Here is an 18,163-nt window from a genome sequence, read left to right as displayed (position 1 = left end):
CAACAACAGGTTTTTACAAGGTTTGGAGCTAAATGTGGAAAAATGTTGCTGTTAATGTTTCAGTTTACAAACCGCGCCCCATAGTACTCTGTGTAGAGTGTTTGTAGATGTCAACATATTGTTTGGATGATGAAGTAAAATACTTTTTTTTTAGCTTCCAAAATATTACATGTGCCTTTATAGCTCTTGTAATTCATATATACTGAGAAATACTGAACTTTTACTTTTCTCAGGATATGCCCATCATTTGTTTTAGGTGGGTGATGCTTGAATATAAAGGTTTTTCCAAATATATTTATTTCCACTGAAAGGAATGAGAGTGCTGGAGACGTTGTTACAATTACTGTTGGTTTCATTCGAATTTGGACCGTGTCCCCTGCTTTAGGGAAAAGCACGAAGCATTGCCATGTTGCTGATAGGCCACGAGGTGTGACGCTGTCGTGTTGATTGGCCGAATAATGGCGGTTGAAGAATGCAGTGATTGGCCATGTGAACATCCGGTTCTGAAAAAGCCGGTAGAGGAAGGCGGGGCATGAGTTTGGGAGCCGCGGCTAGGATTTTCTTCAAGATGGCGGCGCGACGAGAATTGTGTTAATTTAGAAAGGTAGATAGTTGCCCAAGAGGAGATACCCGTGTCATATTTATCAGTGAGTACGCCTGTATCCCAAATATCTGGCTGTTTTATGGGTTGCTGACCTTTGCGGGTTTGCTCGGTGAGCTGTAGCTCAGCTCATTAGCATTGATGCTAACCTTAGCAGGGGCCCACTGTGAAGCTTCGGGCTGAACAGATGCGCTAAAGAGTGGTTGTTCCCCATTTTATTCAAATGTATAGTTTGCATACAACATATTCAAATTCAAAGCCAAAACACGTCTATTTGTCGAAGCTATTTTTACGTTAAATATCGTATTGTAATAGTAATAAAGTTGTGCTTTCTGACATTAGTCTCACTGGTCCCTTTTTTCTAGCTTCCACAAGATCGCAGTGGAGGATGATCAGTGCCTAGATCCCATATTAAGCTGAATGCATTGTGATTTCCAATAATTGAGACAGTGATTCTGAAAGCTGTCTACATTAATGAAAAGAACAATGTAGTCAGCTTAGCATATTCACCTCTGGTACGTGGCCTATGCAGGGATGTGCTTCTGCATGCATTCTGTGTTTAGATAAGAAGATAGCCTCTCACTAAGTAAAGAATTTAAAATTAAAATTTCAGTCTATTTAAGTTAGCTATATATTTATAAGGAAATGGAGATAGATGATGTTCTACCCCCTCTCCCCTTGGAGCCACCTGATGATTTTGGCCTAGATGAGGGAAGAGCACCTCCACCACCTCCCCTGCAAACGTCCAGTGACGCAGAGGTAATGGACGTTAGCTCTGGTGGTGATGGATACACATACACCCCAGGGGACGGGGAAACCAAGACACAGCAGCCCCTCAGCAGGGGCTCACTGACTTTCTGTAGTCATCTCTCAGATGAGGCCAGTCCCGCCCCACCGTGCCCCAGAACAGCCCGCCATGCTCCCCCGGTCACCAAGTTTCTGCCAGATCTCAAGCTGCTCAGAGATGTTAAGATTAGTGTGAGCTTCACTGAAAGCAGTAATAGCAAAGAGAGGAAGGTTTTATATACAGGTGAGAGGCAGGAGGCAGGGAGCGAGGATGGCTTAGAAAGTCTCAATGGTGAGTTGCACGACATGGCTAGTGAGCAGGAGGTAGCCGAGGTGACTGGTGGAGCAGCAAATGCTGCAGGCAGAAAGTCAGAGGACACAGAGGTAGATCTAGAGAATAAGGTTGAGTTTGCTGTCCTGGATGAGTTGGATGACCTCTACGAGAACTTCCTGGAGCCCGACGATGGAGAGCATGGAGGCTTTAAGTCTGACGTCATAGTTCAGCAGGAACAGGCATATGACGAAGTCACGGCTTATTCTTATGAGGTATGACTGGACTTTTATTTGCAGTATCCCCTTTTAGTGACAACTTTGCACTGAGTTTGTCCTTCGTTGTGAAATACATAATAATGCAGGACTAATGCAGACCACAAACACTACAGTCACTGCAAGTACAGTACACTTCTTAATGTCATATTTCATCACTCTTCTGCATCAAGCTTTTATTTATAAAAACAGGACCAAATGTTTAAGTAAATGTTTGATAACCAATGTTTTTTTGTTTTGTTTTAAATCACTGAAAATGTGAAGTGTGAAGCTGGAAGAGGTCAGTGTTTTAATTTTTACCTTCAATAGCGGAGTCTGCATTTGACCCAAAAGATCTTCATATGATTTTCTAGTAGGAGAAGTTACTGTTAGACTGATGAATTCTGGTGAGATCCTTAGAGAATCCATTTTGACAGGCTTTAAGCTCACTGTGGTTGGTCGGACCAGCTGGTACTTTTGAGGAAATATTGGCCAGTAAAATCACAGCTGTGGAGCTTTGGTCATTTTTTAACGTGCCTGCCCTTTTCCTATTTTCAAGGTAATTTTTTTTTTTTTTTGAAACCTGGCTAGTTAACAGAGGGGCATATCCTCTCTTTCTAAACTCATAATTGCTTTTATGCACCATTTTGCAGCTGTAATGTTTTTTTCTATATTTCTACAGAGTTACACACACACAAACACACAGTCTGAGAAAAGACTACAAAGAATTCAGTACTCTCTAGAACTGCCCAACAATCATCATCTGCTGGCCTTAACCCTTCACTCTTCTAGGAGGAATTTGACAATGATGTCGACGCTCTGTTGGAGGAGGGCATGCCAGTCCCAAAGAAGATGCGCCCGGCAGAGGATAAATATGGTGGGGACAGTGATCATCAGTCAGATGGTGAAGGAGGTGTTCAACCCATGATGACCAAAATTAAGACTGTCCTGAAGAGTGAGTTGGGGAGGGGCCTGTAGTCTGAAGTATACTGCAAATACTGTCTTGTATGTGCCACATATTTGTCTTATTAGTTACTTTTGTTTTTTTGTTTAAATAAACCATCTGAAATTGTAGGAAATTTATTTTATCTTTTGTATATTATATTTTTGTGTGTGACCTATGGAAATAACCTGCTCTCCTTTGAGACACTGCTTGGTAGATGTGCTCTCTATAAATACACTAGACAACTAAGAAGTCCTCTGAAAGGATCACACAGTCTAACAGCACATGGTCATTGCTGTCTTTGAGTGTTGTTGTTGCATTACACAGAATGACCTACTAAACAAGTCTGGTCTGAAATCCTAAAAGACAAAGCAGAAATATTTTCCAAATTCCTTAAAGTTCCTTCAGAAATCATTGTTTGAAGTTTCTAATTTCAACTTCAGAACCGTGTCTCACTTTTTCTTTTACCAAACTTTAAATTAATGTGGTTGCATTGGTCGCATTTTAAAGGCAAATTAATGAAAAGACTTCACCTTCCCAGCTAAGAAGCATTTAGGCCTGTTAATGATGGTTTTGATGTAATGAATAGCAAATAGTCTCTCAGTCTTCACCCCATACCCATGAGCTGAACATGATTCGGTCTCAAAGTTAAAAAGCGATGTCTTTTTCACAGGGGACAAACTCCCATAGATTTTTAGCAAGGTGCTTATTTACAACAAGGTGACCTAAAGTGTAATGATTGCTGCTAAGAGTGAGAGGGATATCATGCACCTACACTGAGACTGTAAAGAACTTTTCTTTTCAAAGTAGCAAAATATTTACAGAAAAATAAATTCTTCTAATTTGCCTTGAATATCTGACAAAAACCTCACACGTGTTAAAGTCTTAGTAATGGTTGCTGTTCTGGCTTTTTTGATTTGTTTTGGATTATATTTACATGGAAAATGAAGCAAATGAATAAAAATGCCTTCGATGTTTTTTGAATGAATGATTATTACAACTCCTAGAAATGTCAGTATTTAGTATTACTAATGAGGTATACCACAAAGTGTACTATGTAGTACTTATATTTACATTTGCATTTTCTTATGTACTAGGTCGGGGACGTCCGCCCACTGAGCCTCTCCCTGATGGATGGATAATGACATTCCATAATTCAGGCATTCCAGTCTACCTGCACAGAGAGACCAGAGTGGTCACTTGGTCCAGACCGTACTTCCTTGGCACTGGAAGCATTAGGGTAAGAACGGCATAAATTTCACAACTGTTTCTGTTTATGAAACTGGTGGAATAAAATTTAGCTTTGCTTACATTAAACGTCTGCCTGTGTCAACACTCTAAACAGATTAGTGACAGATTTTGCTTCTGCTCTCAGTTTGGACTAAAGTAGTCTGCCACCAAAAGCCTAAACTCTGCACTGTTCCTCGTCTGTTTGTTCCTGATTAATCTGAGTTAATTCACATAATACAAAAGTAACAACATTTGATGTGGTGTTATTTTTGTTGTTCAAGTTAGTGTGAAATTAGTGATTTAAAGGGCTTGGGAACCCTGCCAATACTGACAGTGTTTGAGGAAACAAAGGCTCAAATGTTTTTGCCTAAAGAAAACCATAACGACACTGTTTTCCCCAAAACGCATATCGGCACTGGATGAGCTACATCTTGAACATTTTACAGCTGGGTAAACATCACTTTGAGAGATTTTACCTTATTTATTTAAAGCCTATGGACACTTTCCAGGTCATTTTAAAATTAGTCTCAAACTTACAGCACTGTTAACATATTGTTCAAACAGAAACACGACCCACCTGTAAGCAGCATCCCCTGCCTACACTACAAGAAAATGAAGGAACAGGAGGAAAGGGAGCTGAATGGGGAAGTGGTGCCTGATGCAGAGGAGTCTGTTGTCAAGCCTGCTGAGGAGGCCAACGGGGGAGAGCAAGTAGGCACATCAGATGCTACAGCTGAGGACCAGGATGTCATGCCACCCTCCAGTCTCCCTGGTGAAGGTCGGGATGGAGAAGGTACCACTGACAACAGCATCCAAAATAAAGAGTCTCTTCCCTGTGACTCTGCACAAGGAGCCTTAGGGCAGGTCAAGGCCAAAGTGGAGGTGTGCAAGGATGAGTCCATCGGTAAATAGCTTCCCACACTAGCAGTGACTTTTGAAATGTTCTTTTGTTTGTTTGCTTGTGTTTTGCTACAGTAAAAGACATCATCTGACATCTTGAAACTTCCTTGCAGAACTTGAAGAATTTCGCCTGTACCTGGAGAAATGCTTTGACTTTGAACAAGTGACTGTCAAGAAGTTTCGCACCTGGGCTGAGCGAAGACAGTTCAACAGAGACATGAAGAGGAAACAGGCAGAGTCGGAAAGACCTATCCTGCCTGCCAACCAGAAGCTCATCACACTGTCAGTCCAGGACGCTCCTACTAAGAAAGGTGCCAGTACCTGTGATTCATACTGTGTACATTTCATACAGTTTGGGTGTAGATATTAAACATATCCTGTTAAGTTTTTGTTTGTTGATGCAATGAATTGTTTGTTTCCACAGAATTTGTTATAAATCCTAATGGAAAGTCTGAAGTCTGCATCTTACATGAATATATGCAGCGTATCCTCAAGGTTCGCCCTGTTTACAACTTTTTTGATTGTGGTAAGTTCCTCTTTCTTAAGCGGCCAAAGGTAATACAGTAATTTACAACGGTGTACTACGAAGCAATATTAGCAGGTTAGCTACCTATGTCAGTAGCTCTCTTTTTACCTTATCTTAAATAGACACAACAACTGAGCTGTAACCTGGTGTTGGATCTGGAGCAAAAACACCGGGTTAACATATAAAACTGCTAATAAGCAATGTGAAAGCCCGATATATGATCTCTGATTTGGTTTTATCAAGCAGCTAATGCACAGACAGTCAAATTCATAGTACGCTATTACTTCTCCCACTCATTTTCTATCAGGATTTTTTGTGCATAAACTAGTAAAAGTGTTTTTGTTTTTTTGTGTTTTGCCTGTTTTTGATGTTGACCTTTTTGGAATATCCATTTTAATTTGCCATTCTTTCCACAGAGAACCCAAGTGAACCCTTTGGAGCGTCAGTCATTATAGATGGAGTCACATACGGCACAGGGACTGCAAGCAGTAAAAAACTTGCCAAGAATAAAGCTGGTAATTCTTCTTCTTTACAATATTGGACATTTGATCATGTGGTTGATATTGGTCACAGCTTAATATATAAAAAAATTATGGTGTTGTATTAGAGGTTGTCCTTTGGAGTTGGTATAAATTAAAAAAAAAATCAGCATAATGACCTTAAAAAACATGTCAAGCCCCTTTTCCATTAGTACCTACATCACGTAGCCACGACTTGACTCCAATTCACTGGTTTTTCCATTGCAAATGAGCGCCACCTAATGTGTGTTTTCGTTGTTATAGCAATACATCGCATGTTATTAGAATGCACCACAAAAGCTACAACAAAGGTGGACGTTGAGGCAAGAATATACCCGCTGCTCGCTCTGTTGCTTTCCGTCAGACTCGGGGGACCCCGGCGTTGTTCTTTGTGGTCCTGTCATTCGTTGCCGGGTTTTTTAAAAATGATGGTTTTGATTTTCGTGAATGAGAGAGGCTCTCATCACTCATCAAGTGACGCAATTGACCAGCCAATCAGTGGCAGTGGACTCTGACGACATCACATTTTAGTACCTGCTCAGACCCGGCCGAGAAGGTACTAAAAAAGTACGTGGTACCAGGTAATATGACCTAATGGAAAACCCTGAAAACGTGGTGAGTCGATTCGAGTAGGTACTGATAGTAAAGGGGCTTTAGTTAGATGTCACTGAATAGCTTGGATGTATCTGCTTTGTGAGAGAGAGGTCTTCTGAAAAGTCAAGGGGTTACACTTTCTTACACACTGCAGCTCCAAGAACAATCTCTTTGTTGCACCTCCCCACAATGGAGCAAGATAACAGTACACTGTATTACATGTGGTAAATATTTGCACATTCACCTGCTGTAAAATCTCACTGGGTGTTTGCAGCTCGAGCAACACTGGAAATCCTCATACCTGACTTTGTGAAGCAGACCTCGGAGGAGAAACCCGTCGAAGGCGATGAACTGGAGGTACTTTTTCGTTTTTTGACATTTTTTTTCTGTGTGTATTTCTTTTTTGTCTTTTTTTTTTTTTGTTGTTTACTCTTGAAGCAAAGCTAAATCCTGATTCTGAAGCCAAGATTTTCATATAATACTTCCTTCAAATGTAAAACACATCTTTTTAGAGTTGAAGATGACACAGCAGTGGTGACATTCAGTGCATTCTCTCCTGCAGTATTTTAATCATATCAGTATAGAAGATTCAAGAGTATATGAGCTGACCAACAAAGCAGGACTACTATCGCCATATCAGATTCTTCATGAGTGCCTTAAAAGGTAAAGTAGATTTGAGTATTTATTAATATTGTTAAACTGTTATTGTTAAAGCGATGTGTGTGTCCTTTTTTCTTCTGTCTCTCTCTCTCAGGCCTCTTTATGTCACCTGTTGTGGGATTTATACTACGACTGCGTCCATATTGTTAATAGAGCAGCTCTGCATGATTAACTTTTCAAAATGATCCTTACTGTCTTTTACTGGCCTTATTGCAGTCTTTGATTTCACCCTCTATTTGAAACAAGCTGTTAGAGTCCCTCCTCACCATCTTTCTTCTGACTGACTGCTCCTTGTACATGGATTGAAACAACTGATTGGCTGTGTGCCCGAGATGCCAGTGTTCAGGATATCATCCAGAAACATAAGTGGGAAAATCAGTTTGAAATGGATCATTTGGCTTATTTGTACAGACACTGGTTTTATTATCGGTAACTGTTTAATATAAGCCTTTATCACATATATATGACAGAAAACAAGGAAAGGCATTTAACTCAAATGATAAGGTGGAGCTGCTCGTCATCAAGATGAGAGAATGAAGTTCACAGCTGCTGATTGGACATTGGGGTGTCTGTGCAAAACGCAGACAGATTTCAAATATCCATGTGAAAACAAATGTTTGTTCCTTACTGCAGAAACCACGGGATGGGGGACACCAGCATTAAATTTGAGGTGATCCCGGGGAAGAACCAGAAGAGTGAATATGTGATGACATGTGGGAAACATACTGTGCGTGGCTGGTGTAAGTAGACCCTAATCTTTGCATTTCTATCTGGCGAGAGCATAGCTGGGTGTTATTTATAGATAAGTTCAAAGCAGCTGTCAGAATTGCTTTGTAAATGAAGTCCATATTATTACAATTATTTTCCTTTTATTTAGTTTTTTTTAGTGGACCTGTTTTGCTAATGTAACGCAGACACTAAAGCTGATGTGCCAGAATGTCATGCTAAAGAGAATGATTCTTTTAAATACAAGGGGGCGAGTCAGACACCAAGCGCACAAAGATGAAGCAGGTCTGATCGGAAGCAGTTTATTACCAGGCCAGGGAGCATAAAAAAACCTACAGAATAAAATGTTGTCTATATAGTAAAACAATTCTAAAACCCATAAAAATACAATTTTCTACATCCACTAAAATCCCCTGATGTAATCATGCCACATGTTCATTATGGGTCCACCATCAGGCCAGGAATTCTTTCTCCAGAGCGGAGTCCACAACAGTCTAGTCTCCAACAGACAAGGAGGAGCCTCCTATCCTCCTCCTATCCCTTCACTAGGCCCATCGCATCCCAGCCCAGCTTGCGTTCTGCACCGGAGTCCATCATGCAATGCCACCACGGCTCCCCTCGCATCAGCGCCCTGTAAAATAACAAATAGGGGCCAGAACAATCGTCCCAGAAGTGTCCCTGGCTTATAGCCATGGCGTCCCTCTCCCAACCCGGCTGCATCTGGCGAACAAGTGGAGACACTACTCACAAATGCAGGAGGTATACTTCTGCCCTGCTGCTAATCACACGCGTTTGTCTCCCACTGTCGCCGTTCCTTGCTGTCAGGACTGCGCCGCCACGTCTCCTGATTAGGTGTTGCACCCCACGGTCAGGCAGCGGGTCCCTCTTTTCACCTGGCCTGCTCATATCTGGGGCCTCTGTCCTCCCAGGGCTCAGCTAGCCTGCTTTTAAAAGGTCTTTACACAGCACCTCTGGAGACACCCATACCTCAGCGGGTGATCCCTATCAACTAATTTATCCCATTTTCAGCCATTCCACAGTGGATTAAAACAATGTCAAATAACACACTAAAAACATGCAATACAAACAGAATAAAATCATGCAAATAAAAACACTAAAAATCAGAATAAAACCAATATAAGTGATAAATACAAATTTTCACTGTGACACTAACATGTGAGTTTCAGTGACAGGTTATTTGTATTTGTCATCTTTGTAACTAGGCAAGAACAAGAGGGTTGGCAAACAGCTAGCATCTCAGAAGATCTTGCAGATGCTACATCCTCACGTCAAGAACTGGGGCTCACTGCTGCGCATGTACGGCAGAGAGAGCAATAAGATGGTCAAGAAGGTAAGGACTGACAGCTGCTGTAAAGTCTTAAGAGAAAGCATTGAAGATGAAGAAAATTGTTTTGGTCTCTAATATAGTTCCTGTGGGTTTTAAGTGTCTTAAGATACCGTTTTCCACAGAGTCGCAATCTCCAGCTTTAACTCAGCATTGTGCATCATAGTTTTTGTGACCGATACAGAGGGCGCCTGTTCAAGTACACTGATAAACAGTGGATGCTCTACTGAATTGGAGCAAGTGGCAGTCAATCTTTTTCAAATCACAGTTCATTTTGGGTCTGAAAACAGGATGAAGAGCAAGAAGATGCCGTTTTAAGATGCTGCTTTCTATTAATTTATTTAGGAACTGGGTGTCTATGACAGGAAAAAAGATGTGAGTGGGTCAGTGCTGGAACATTTGAAGTGTCCAGCTAAATAAAGCTGGATCCTTTGTTAATTACAGTCGTAAGCCCAAAGTCACTACTATGCATTATAAAATAAATGAGCTTATGTGATGACAAAGCTCTGCTCCTAGAGTGTTGGTCAACAGCGGATGGGCTGCTACGTCATTGATTTTGGGTTTTAAACCAATGACTGGGATGTAGAATTGAACCAGTTTTCTGCACATATTGAAATGGTACTGCCATGTGTTGATGAGCTGAATAGCGTGTTATCATGAAGTGTCATGTGCTATGTCGTTATAAAATGATCTTACTTCTCAGGAGAGCTCCGACAAGAGCGTGATCGAGCTCCAGCAGTATGCCAAAAAGAACAAGCCAAACCTTCATATCTTGAACAAACTGCAAGAAGAGATGATTAAACTGGCTGCACAGAGGGTAGGAATGGTTCTTACTGGGATTTTAGTTCTAAAAAAAAAGAAGAAGGGGGGGGGGGCGTAATGTTTAGCTTTATTTTTTTGTAAATAAAAAAGACAAAACAAAGGAGTGTAACTTCCAGTCTTTGGTTGGCCAGACTGCATGTACACTACCCAAAATCTTGTACTTGAGAATAATTGTTTTTGTTATCTTGCTTGTTGTACTTTAATTATTTTCTCTACCAGGAGGAAACGAGGAAGAAACCCAAGATGACCATAATGGAATCTGCCCAGCCGGGGAGTGAACCCCTCTGCACTGTCGACGTTTAAATCTCAAATCACTGATGAACCACAGCACTGAAAACCAGTCACTGTCAGACATCACACACATGCACACCCCACCATCCACCACTTAATTATGCATCACTGAGATCTAAATGGCAATATAGTAAAGGGTTGACCAGGCTGATATTACTGCTTACTTCCTTCACTTGTTTTAATTGGTTAAGCTGGTAGAAGTAAGTGTTGGACTGAACAGACTGTAGAGCGAATATCGTCTACCTCTCTAGATGCATCCTAATTACAGCAGTAGGAGAACCCCCCTCCCCCCCAGTGTCCAGAGAAGTGACCATTACTTGATAAGATGAACCACATCAAAATAGATTTGCATGCCTCTTAAAGTGGAGAAAGCCACTGCACACACTGGTTTTATTTTTGAAGGCTTGTTTTCACCAGTCATGAGCGCATAGTACCAGCAGCTGATAGTTTTCTCTGTGCTAAAAGTATTTGAAAGGGACTACTAATACTTGTATTTATACCGTTCATTTAATTGGAAGCAAAGTTCCTATTTTATTTGTTATTTTAATGGTAGGTGTTATGGATGTGGTGAGTGATGATTACAGCTGTGTGCGGTCTTGTTTGTCCCCAGAATTGACAGATGCTGTCTTTGGTTTGCACGTTGGCAACATGCGGTGTGAAGTGCTCACTGTTGTTACACACTCGTGTCCTGTCAGATGTTTTTGTTGACTGTTGCTTTTATTCCTGGAATAATTCCTAGTGGAATATTTGGGCTGACTTTTTCTTGAGGGTCTTGCCTTTTTCATTTGTTTCAGTAAAAGACATAAGCTAGAGCCCACCTGATGTCTTCATCGCTGATACCAGTACAGATTGTTTTATGGAATACGAAACTTCAGTGATGTCAGTCGATATTCTTAACAAAAATGCATGTTTGTTAAATACGACTGTATTAAAAAGGGACTCCTTCATTTAATAAGTAATGAATTTCACCGACTACTAACCCAGCTGTGAAGCTGGAGGTACTGTTTGGAAAAAAACTGTGACACCATCTCTGAATGATACCAAGCTACTACTTCTAAATTATCTTTAGTATAAAAGGGCACGCACATGTGCCCATACAAATATCTGACATTAGGCCTAAGCCGGTGAAGGTCAGGTTCTACAAGAGCTTCCTGCTACATGGTGACACTGCAGTATACCCCAAGCACAGGGACACAGTACTGTAACATGTTGGGGATCATTTCACTTATGCGCTTAGTTCGCACTTGGATTTTTATTCATATGCTAATGCCATGCACAGTTGCTAACCACAAAGCGCATTTCAGTTGCTTTTCATTTATTCTTATTTTAAAAAAATCATGTTGGTTACATGTTGCCTTAGTTAATCCATTTCATGAAGGGCTCAAGAGTATGTATTGTACATTGGACCTAAAACACCCTTCAGCAGGAAGTGGAAAGACCAATCTCTATTTACTTGATAAAGAATTTAAGATAGTGTTTTCAGTTAAAAATGGCCAAGAAACGTCTCAAGAAAATATGCCTACAACTCATCCAGATTTGTAGGATTCACCTGAATGGACTATTTTGTGTACGTTTGCCATAAATTGTTTTTTTTTTTTCTTTCAAGGCAAACTTGTAAAATTTAGTTGGCACTGATGTAAACAACAGCGATAAAGTCATTCAGTCCAACAAGCTGATGAAACTGTGTATACCAAAGCTTATAGTCTTATGCATTTTATAGAAAACTCAATGTTGCTGTGAACTGAAGAGAATATGGACTAACAGGAAAATGCATAGACCCGTCACTTGCTGGAACAAAATGGAAACTGCTGTGCACTCAAGTATTTGCCCCGCGGTTTTTCTACAAGAGGACACATCTGTTTACCCAAGGCTCCTGTGATAGTACAGATCACTTTACGAATGTGCTTTCCCTTTGTGTATGTGTTTTCATGCAAAGCCCATAAGTGTCGGGGGAGGGGGGGATACTGCTTCCATGCGTTGCTGTTAAGTTGTACCAATGACTTGTTTGAAGTGTTGCTGCCTAGATTATGAAGTATGTATTGCAACCTGAGCTCCATGACTTTGGTGATATTTGTTATGCAAAATAAAAATGTCTTGACTAATAGCTACAAGAGCTTTTGTTTATTCAGTGATTGAAGGATCAAAACTAAAAAGGGGAAGTGAGCTGAGGTGGTAATTTATTGGTTAAGCTTTTACTGTTTGGAATAACAGAAAACACAGTATTAGTTTGAAAATTAAACTTTAGGTCAAAGCTAACAAAGGTTCATGCAAAAAGACACTACAGTTATTGCTCACTGTGAAAACTGGGATTTAACTTGTGTTACTTTTTGGCTTTACAAATATGTAAATGACAATGTTAATTCTTCAGAGTACTGTGTGGATACATTTATAGAGGAGGAAGCCCAATTTGCCAATCAAACTGCACAGAGACCCATTTCTCCAGCTATAAAACTGAGTCTTCGCTGTAGTCCACTCTCTCCAGCAGCAGAATCATCTCAACATGCATGGTTTGAGGGAACAGATCCACAGCTATGGATCGCACTGGACGGAATGGGGCTCCATGAACTCTGTTTGATGGAGCTCTGCACAGACTGAAGGAAAAAACAATTCCACAGTTGGAGTCACATTTTAATTTTTTTTATCTTGGCTTATTTTCTACTACAAAATTCACTTACTCAATGAAGTTGGTCATTGCTGCCTTGGCATTACATGATACATAAACCAGCCTCTTTAAATGCTCTGCTCTCCTGATTGCGAGTATCACCTTTGAGTCTAAGGAAACAAAGAAAAAATAATCATCTCTTACTACAACCATCTTAACCTGAGTAGATCTTTTGATCATAACGTGCACTCACGTAGGCCTGCTCGTGGTGGATCTACGATAGCAGTCGCACTGGATGAAACGACAGCATTGAGGATGTTGGGGAACACATCCTCAGCTTTTCCACAGTGAAACTCAACATTACTGAGACCTTAAAAACACAAAAAATAAGAGAGGGATGCAGCATGCATACAATTACTAAAGTTAATCACATCAATACCACAACTTATGCGCTTTACCCAAACTAAATGCTACAAAAAGATAAAAGTGATGATGTTCGTGGTGCCTACCATTCAGCTTTGCATTAACTTTGGCGTCCTCCACTGCTTCCTGGCACATCTCAATCCCTATCACCTTTTTCACCCTCTAGATATAAAAGTGGGTGGCAAAAAAAGGCAACATGAAACCAAGTCAGTGTGCATTTGTCCTGCTTCATGACTAATGAGAAAATGCACACAACACCTATACATTGACAAAAAAAAACAAAAACCATTACCTTAGCCAAAGAGATGCCAATGGTTCCTGTCCCGCAGCACACATCCAGTACTATGCTGTCCTGATCCAGCTGGGCCAATTCCCCCACAGCAGAGTACAGCACCTCTGCAGCTCCTGTATTCACCTAGCACACAGAAACAGATTGTTAATGGAGGCTGAGCACCTGATGTTAAAGCTGGCAAACACAACTGGGACCATCGTCTACCATACCCGAGTGTCCTAGCCACAGATTAATAACAAAACAAACAAACATAAGATGAATGTATTAAATTCACAGTCACTCCAGCCTTGTGGGATATTTTTGAGTTAAGCCCTGTATTTGGAGAGGTTTCCACATTTTAGGAATGCCTGCAAAAAAAAGGTAAAGCATGGTGAAGTACAGTGATCTACTTCTGTTTGTTAGGCTCTGTGATGAGCCTTAGAAGAGCCTAGCTAGGGGGTGGGGAACTCCAGGCCACGAGGGCCTGTCTCCTGCAGGTTTTAGAGCTCACCCTGGGTCAACACACCTGAATCAAATGATTAGTTCATTACCAGGCCTCTGGAGAACTACAAGACATGTTGTGGAGGTCATTTAGCCACTTGAATCAGCTGTGTTGGATCAAGGACACATCTAAAACCTGCAGGACACTGGCCCTCGAGGCCAAGAGTTGCCCACCCCTGGCCAGAGGAGTACCATTTCACCCCATCTGCAGAAGGATAACATGGTGAGATCAGAACTTCAGAAAAGGATTACCATGCCTGCGATAACATGTGTTCACTCATCCTCACAGAAAGAAATCCTGAAATATTCTAGTTGCAAACCAGACCTCATAACTTCCACAACATGCAGCTTCTGCTCTTCCTCACCTGGAAGAATGAATGCGGAGAAATCCTGAATTTCAAACCAAGCATTTCTTCTTGAATGCAGGTCTCTCCAACCACCAGCTCACAGGGGAGATCCTCTGGGTTTGGAGATTTCCTTAACAGGCAAAAAAAAAATACAAGAAGTTACATAAATAGTCAGAGTATTATTAAGATGACATTCAGTCATTAAATTCATACAGATTATGACTTACTGAGCATGTAGTTTAGTTTTACCTTTGGCCCTCTCTAACAAAGTACAGAGAGGTCACGCCGCTGTCTTTCCCCTCTCCTTCTGTGAAGTACTCCTTCATGGAGTTCTTTAAAGCACCAAGTTCCTCTTCTTCAAGTTTCTAAGAGTCATTAAACAAATGAAGCGAATCAAAAGGGAGACCTTTAACAGCATGGGGCGCTAGTTCAGTTTCAACATTTCATCACCTGTGGGTTGAAGAACACCATGGCCATGGCATGTTTGGTCCTCGTAGTACGTACAGTCAGCTGCTTCCAGTGTCCTTCATATGTCTCTGGGCTGTACACAGAGTATGGAGTTGTTCTGTTTGCAAAAATCACAGCCAGACTGAGCGATTAGTCACTTTTAGACAACTTGCTTTGTTTTTTTCCACTTATTTGTATCATATTTCTCAAATAACATGACATGTACATTATGAATTTGATCTTTTTTTATTTAGGTTCAACTACTTTTTCCAAGCAGCTTTAGTTCCCCAAACTAAACTGTTCCTAGATCCTCACGAGCACACATAATAATACCTGATGAACTTTTGAAACTCGCTGACCATCTTCTTGGCCTCTGGCGGCACGTGGCACGTGTCAGCCGGCCCCACCACAGCACAGGACCCTCCCTTGTATTTCCCCAGGCGGAAACCGATGGTTTTATCCTCGCCATCTGCACCCACCGATATGAGGAACTCGCACTTGTTTCTGTACTCTGTCTGTCACGATCGGAAACCGGGTCAGAAGGATGAATATTAAATTATATACAATATTTAGAGACATGAAAACAGCCGAGAGATCGTGAAACAGAATAAACTTATGTACGTCATTTTCCATCTCTAATTAGTTACTTTTTATTTTGTGCTTTGCCTTTTTTCCATCCTGTTTTTTTTTTTTTTTTTTTAACTGTTGCATAACCACCTGCCTTTTATGGACAAATAAAAGCAACTATTCAAAGTATACCTGTGTAGGAGACGGTCGGAGGGCTTCCAGAGGACAACACATGTTGTTGTATTTCCCTTTCTGTGCAAACAGCCACGGCACCATGGCTTTGTTGGTGCTGCCGATCTCTCTGAAAGAAAACAAAGGTTTAACTTGTACGGACATGTCAGCAAGTCCCATAAAAAGTACAACATGACCTATAAATAACCCCAAATCTGTATTATATTACACTTACTTGGCCAGCTTCTGCAGAACCACCACCACCTCCTGTTCCTTCCTCTTCAGCTGCTCGTCATAAGAGATGTTCCACAGAGGTGTCACGACGTTGGCGATCTGGACACTGAGCGGCTCCTCATCCTCGTCCCCATCATCTGTTCGTTTGCATGGGGGCGCGCTCTCCCCCTCATTCTCCTTCCTCTTTCTCAAGATGGGGTCTGCCTTGGGTTTGGCCAGCTTGACACTAAGCACCTGGCCCTTCCACTGCATGCCATGCACCATCTTCATGGCCTTGTCGCGCTCCTCCTCGTTCTTGAAGGTGACGAAAGCAAACGTCTGCCTGCCAAACAGCTTGATTTTGTGCGGGTTGAGGCCATGCTTGGCCAAGAACTTCTTCAGGTCATTGAAGCCTATGAACCTGGGCAGATTCCTGATCTCCACTTTGTAGATCTCCGACGTGAACAGGTCCTCTTTGATGTAGCGGTACACGCCGGGGTCAGGAGCCCCCTGGCTTTCTCCTTCAGCCTGAACATCAGGCTTGGCAACATCATTTTTGGAGAGGTCATCAGGCTTCTCCTCCAGGGAGAGCGAGGCTGGAGTGATGGCCGCTGGGCTGCTGCTGATATCTGCCATCACTGTGCTGATTCCTAAAGCACCAAACAATAAGTAGGCCTATCAGGAGCTCGCATTCACGGAGTTAAAACGTGAAAAAAGTCTCATACTCTACTCTCAAGCCTGGTTTAGGGTATTGTGCAACTTTCAAATAACTGCTACAATTAATGTGTCACCGTGACTATGTAAAACAATGCTGTTACTCTACATAACAGTACATGCACTTACTGCTTTTCAGTAATTATGTTTTGGTTATATGGCAAACTGAAAGACTTGATGTTAGCTCGAGCAGGAAGTTACATTCTTTGCAGTTTCAGAGGAACGACGTCGGTATCTTAACGGAACACTTTGTGTAGTGCGCTGTTTTTGACTAGCGGTAACATTCCACGAGAGCTCCTTACCTTCCCGTACCTCTGTATTTACTTTCTGCTCCACTTCTATTGAGCAGGCGACGCCATGTTGATTCAAGCACGTGCAGCTTGAACTATGAACTTTGTTAAAGTGACAGGCATCCCAGCGGCTTTAACTTTGTGTACCTTGGTCACTTTCATAGATAGGAGGGTTAAGAAAAGCTTTGCACATCACTGTCTACACATTGGTTTACGTCCTTAAGGTGTTGTGTTACTGGTGTTACTTCATACTTCATGTTGTGCAGGGAGGGGGATCAGATGTCCCTCCCTGCACAACATGAAGTATGAAGTAACACCAGTAACACAACACCTTAAGGACCTTAAGGAGGGGGACTGCACAGCATTTTATGCTTTCCCCCCTCTCCCACATCTTGAACCAATGTCCCACATTTTACAGGCTCTGCAGGACATCCACCTTTCTAAACACTGGATTTTCCTTAGTACATATTTAGGTCATGCTTTTATCATGAACAAATATATCATTCTGTGCAATATAGTGGAAAATACCACAAAGCAGATGACAGATATACTGAGAAATAGAGTTATTTTTCAGTTTCACATAAGAGAAAAAATGGTGTGAAGCCACACAGTATATTTGGCTAAAGATTCATAAATTGTCAGCTAGTGCTCCAAAAAGACCTATGGATACATCCTTACTCAAACCTATAGACTGTTACCAGACAGAATCGCAGCTGAAATAACAAGGGAGAGTGAAAGCTTCCCTTTATTCTTATGGTGTTTACCTAGCAAGAGTTGAAAAGTCCGACATGCGGCTTATTGTGATCTGGTCACCCTGTGTGCATGTCTGGTATGGCTACTCAGCAGCCATACATTACAGGGAATGAAAAAATCTTTTCAATTTGTTATTGTTGCAATTGCATTCTCTTAATAAAACCCAGTATCTACAGTGCAGGCTCTCCTACCAGGCACGTGCAGAAGGGGGGGGGGGGGGGGGCTAGAGGGGCTTGGGCACCCGCCCCTTTCCTGATGGGTGCCCGAAGTGCCCTTTTGTTGAGGCAACTTTTTTTTTTTTTTTTTTTTTTCTTTGTGTGTGTGCGTGCGGAGTCCTGTCTGTGCCCTTCAACAATAATATTTAACTATTAGTCACAGTTTTGCTAAATAAAAGGAT

General features: G+C 41.5%; 2 protein-coding genes across 4 annotated transcripts; one reads left to right on the top strand and one right to left on the bottom strand.

The window, feature by feature from the left end:
- The first annotated feature begins 511 nt into the window (after positions 1–511).
- On the top strand, positions 512–12,578 carry dgcr8 (DGCR8 microprocessor complex subunit). The gene is made up of 14 exons (XM_082555973.1): positions 512–647; positions 967–1,933; positions 2,705–2,867; positions 3,953–4,095; positions 4,650–4,989; positions 5,099–5,296; positions 5,410–5,511; positions 5,928–6,026; positions 6,898–6,980; positions 7,186–7,286; positions 7,917–8,023; positions 9,233–9,360; positions 10,058–10,171; positions 10,396–12,578. Exons 2-14 carry the CDS (start codon positions 1,247–1,249, stop codon positions 10,477–10,479), a joined length of 2,349 nt encoding a protein of 782 aa, XP_082412099.1. The 5' UTR covers positions 512–647; positions 967–1,246; the 3' UTR covers positions 10,480–12,578.
- Positions 12,574–17,237, bottom strand: trmt2a (tRNA methyltransferase 2 homolog A). Of its 3 annotated transcripts, none has more exons than XM_082555975.1 (12): positions 17,036–17,237; positions 16,032–16,659; positions 15,818–15,926; positions 15,392–15,573; positions 15,062–15,176; positions 14,861–14,976; positions 14,630–14,741; positions 13,785–13,907; positions 13,579–13,654; positions 13,323–13,439; positions 13,143–13,239; positions 12,574–13,058 (listed from the first exon to the last, which is right to left on the bottom strand). In XM_082555975.1, exons 2-12 carry the CDS (start codon positions 16,643–16,645, stop codon positions 12,911–12,913), a joined length of 1,809 nt encoding a protein of 602 aa, XP_082412101.1. In that variant the 5' UTR covers positions 16,646–16,659; positions 17,036–17,237; the 3' UTR covers positions 12,574–12,910. The 3 variants fall into 3 exon arrangements, with proteins under 3 accessions (XP_082412101.1, XP_082412100.1, XP_082412102.1); XM_082555974.1 differs by having other exon boundaries at positions 17,026–17,235; XM_082555976.1 differs by lacking the exon at positions 17,036–17,237 and adding an exon at positions 16,853–17,019.
- Positions 17,238–18,163: the final 926 nt, after the last annotated feature.

This window comes from Aulonocara stuartgranti (assembly GCF_965226115.1).
Source record: "Aulonocara stuartgranti genome assembly, chromosome: 12".
NCBI classification, from domain to species: domain Eukaryota; kingdom Metazoa; phylum Chordata; class Actinopteri; order Cichliformes; family Cichlidae; genus Aulonocara; species Aulonocara stuartgranti.
Note: the sequence above shows the minus strand (reverse complement) of the source record. Positions and strands in the feature narration are given on the sequence as shown.

Bases quoted from the DNA above. Each gene is read 5' to 3' on its own strand.
- dgcr8 (XM_082555973.1), top strand. From the start codon at position 1,247: ATGGAGATAGATGATGTTCTACCCCCTCTCCCCTTGGAGCCACCTGAT. The intron at 4,990-5,098 runs GTAAATAGCTTC...ACTTCCTTGCAG, and splicing joins GTGCAAGGATGAGTCCATCG to AACTTGAAGAATTTCGCCTG. The intron at 9,361-10,057 runs GTAAGGACTGAC...CTTACTTCTCAG, and splicing joins GCAATAAGATGGTCAAGAAG to GAGAGCTCCGACAAGAGCGT.
- trmt2a (XM_082555975.1), bottom strand. From the start codon at position 16,645: ATGGCAGATATCAGCAGCAGCCCAGCGGCCATCACTCCAGCCTCGCTC. The intron at 14,977-15,061 runs GTGATGAAATGT...AATGACTCTTAG, and splicing joins TGGTGTTCTTCAACCCACAG to AAACTTGAAGAAGAGGAACT. The intron at 13,908-14,629 runs GTGAGGAAGAGC...TCTGTGTGCTAG, and splicing joins CTCCGCATTCATTCTTCCAG to GTGAATACAGGAGCTGCAGA.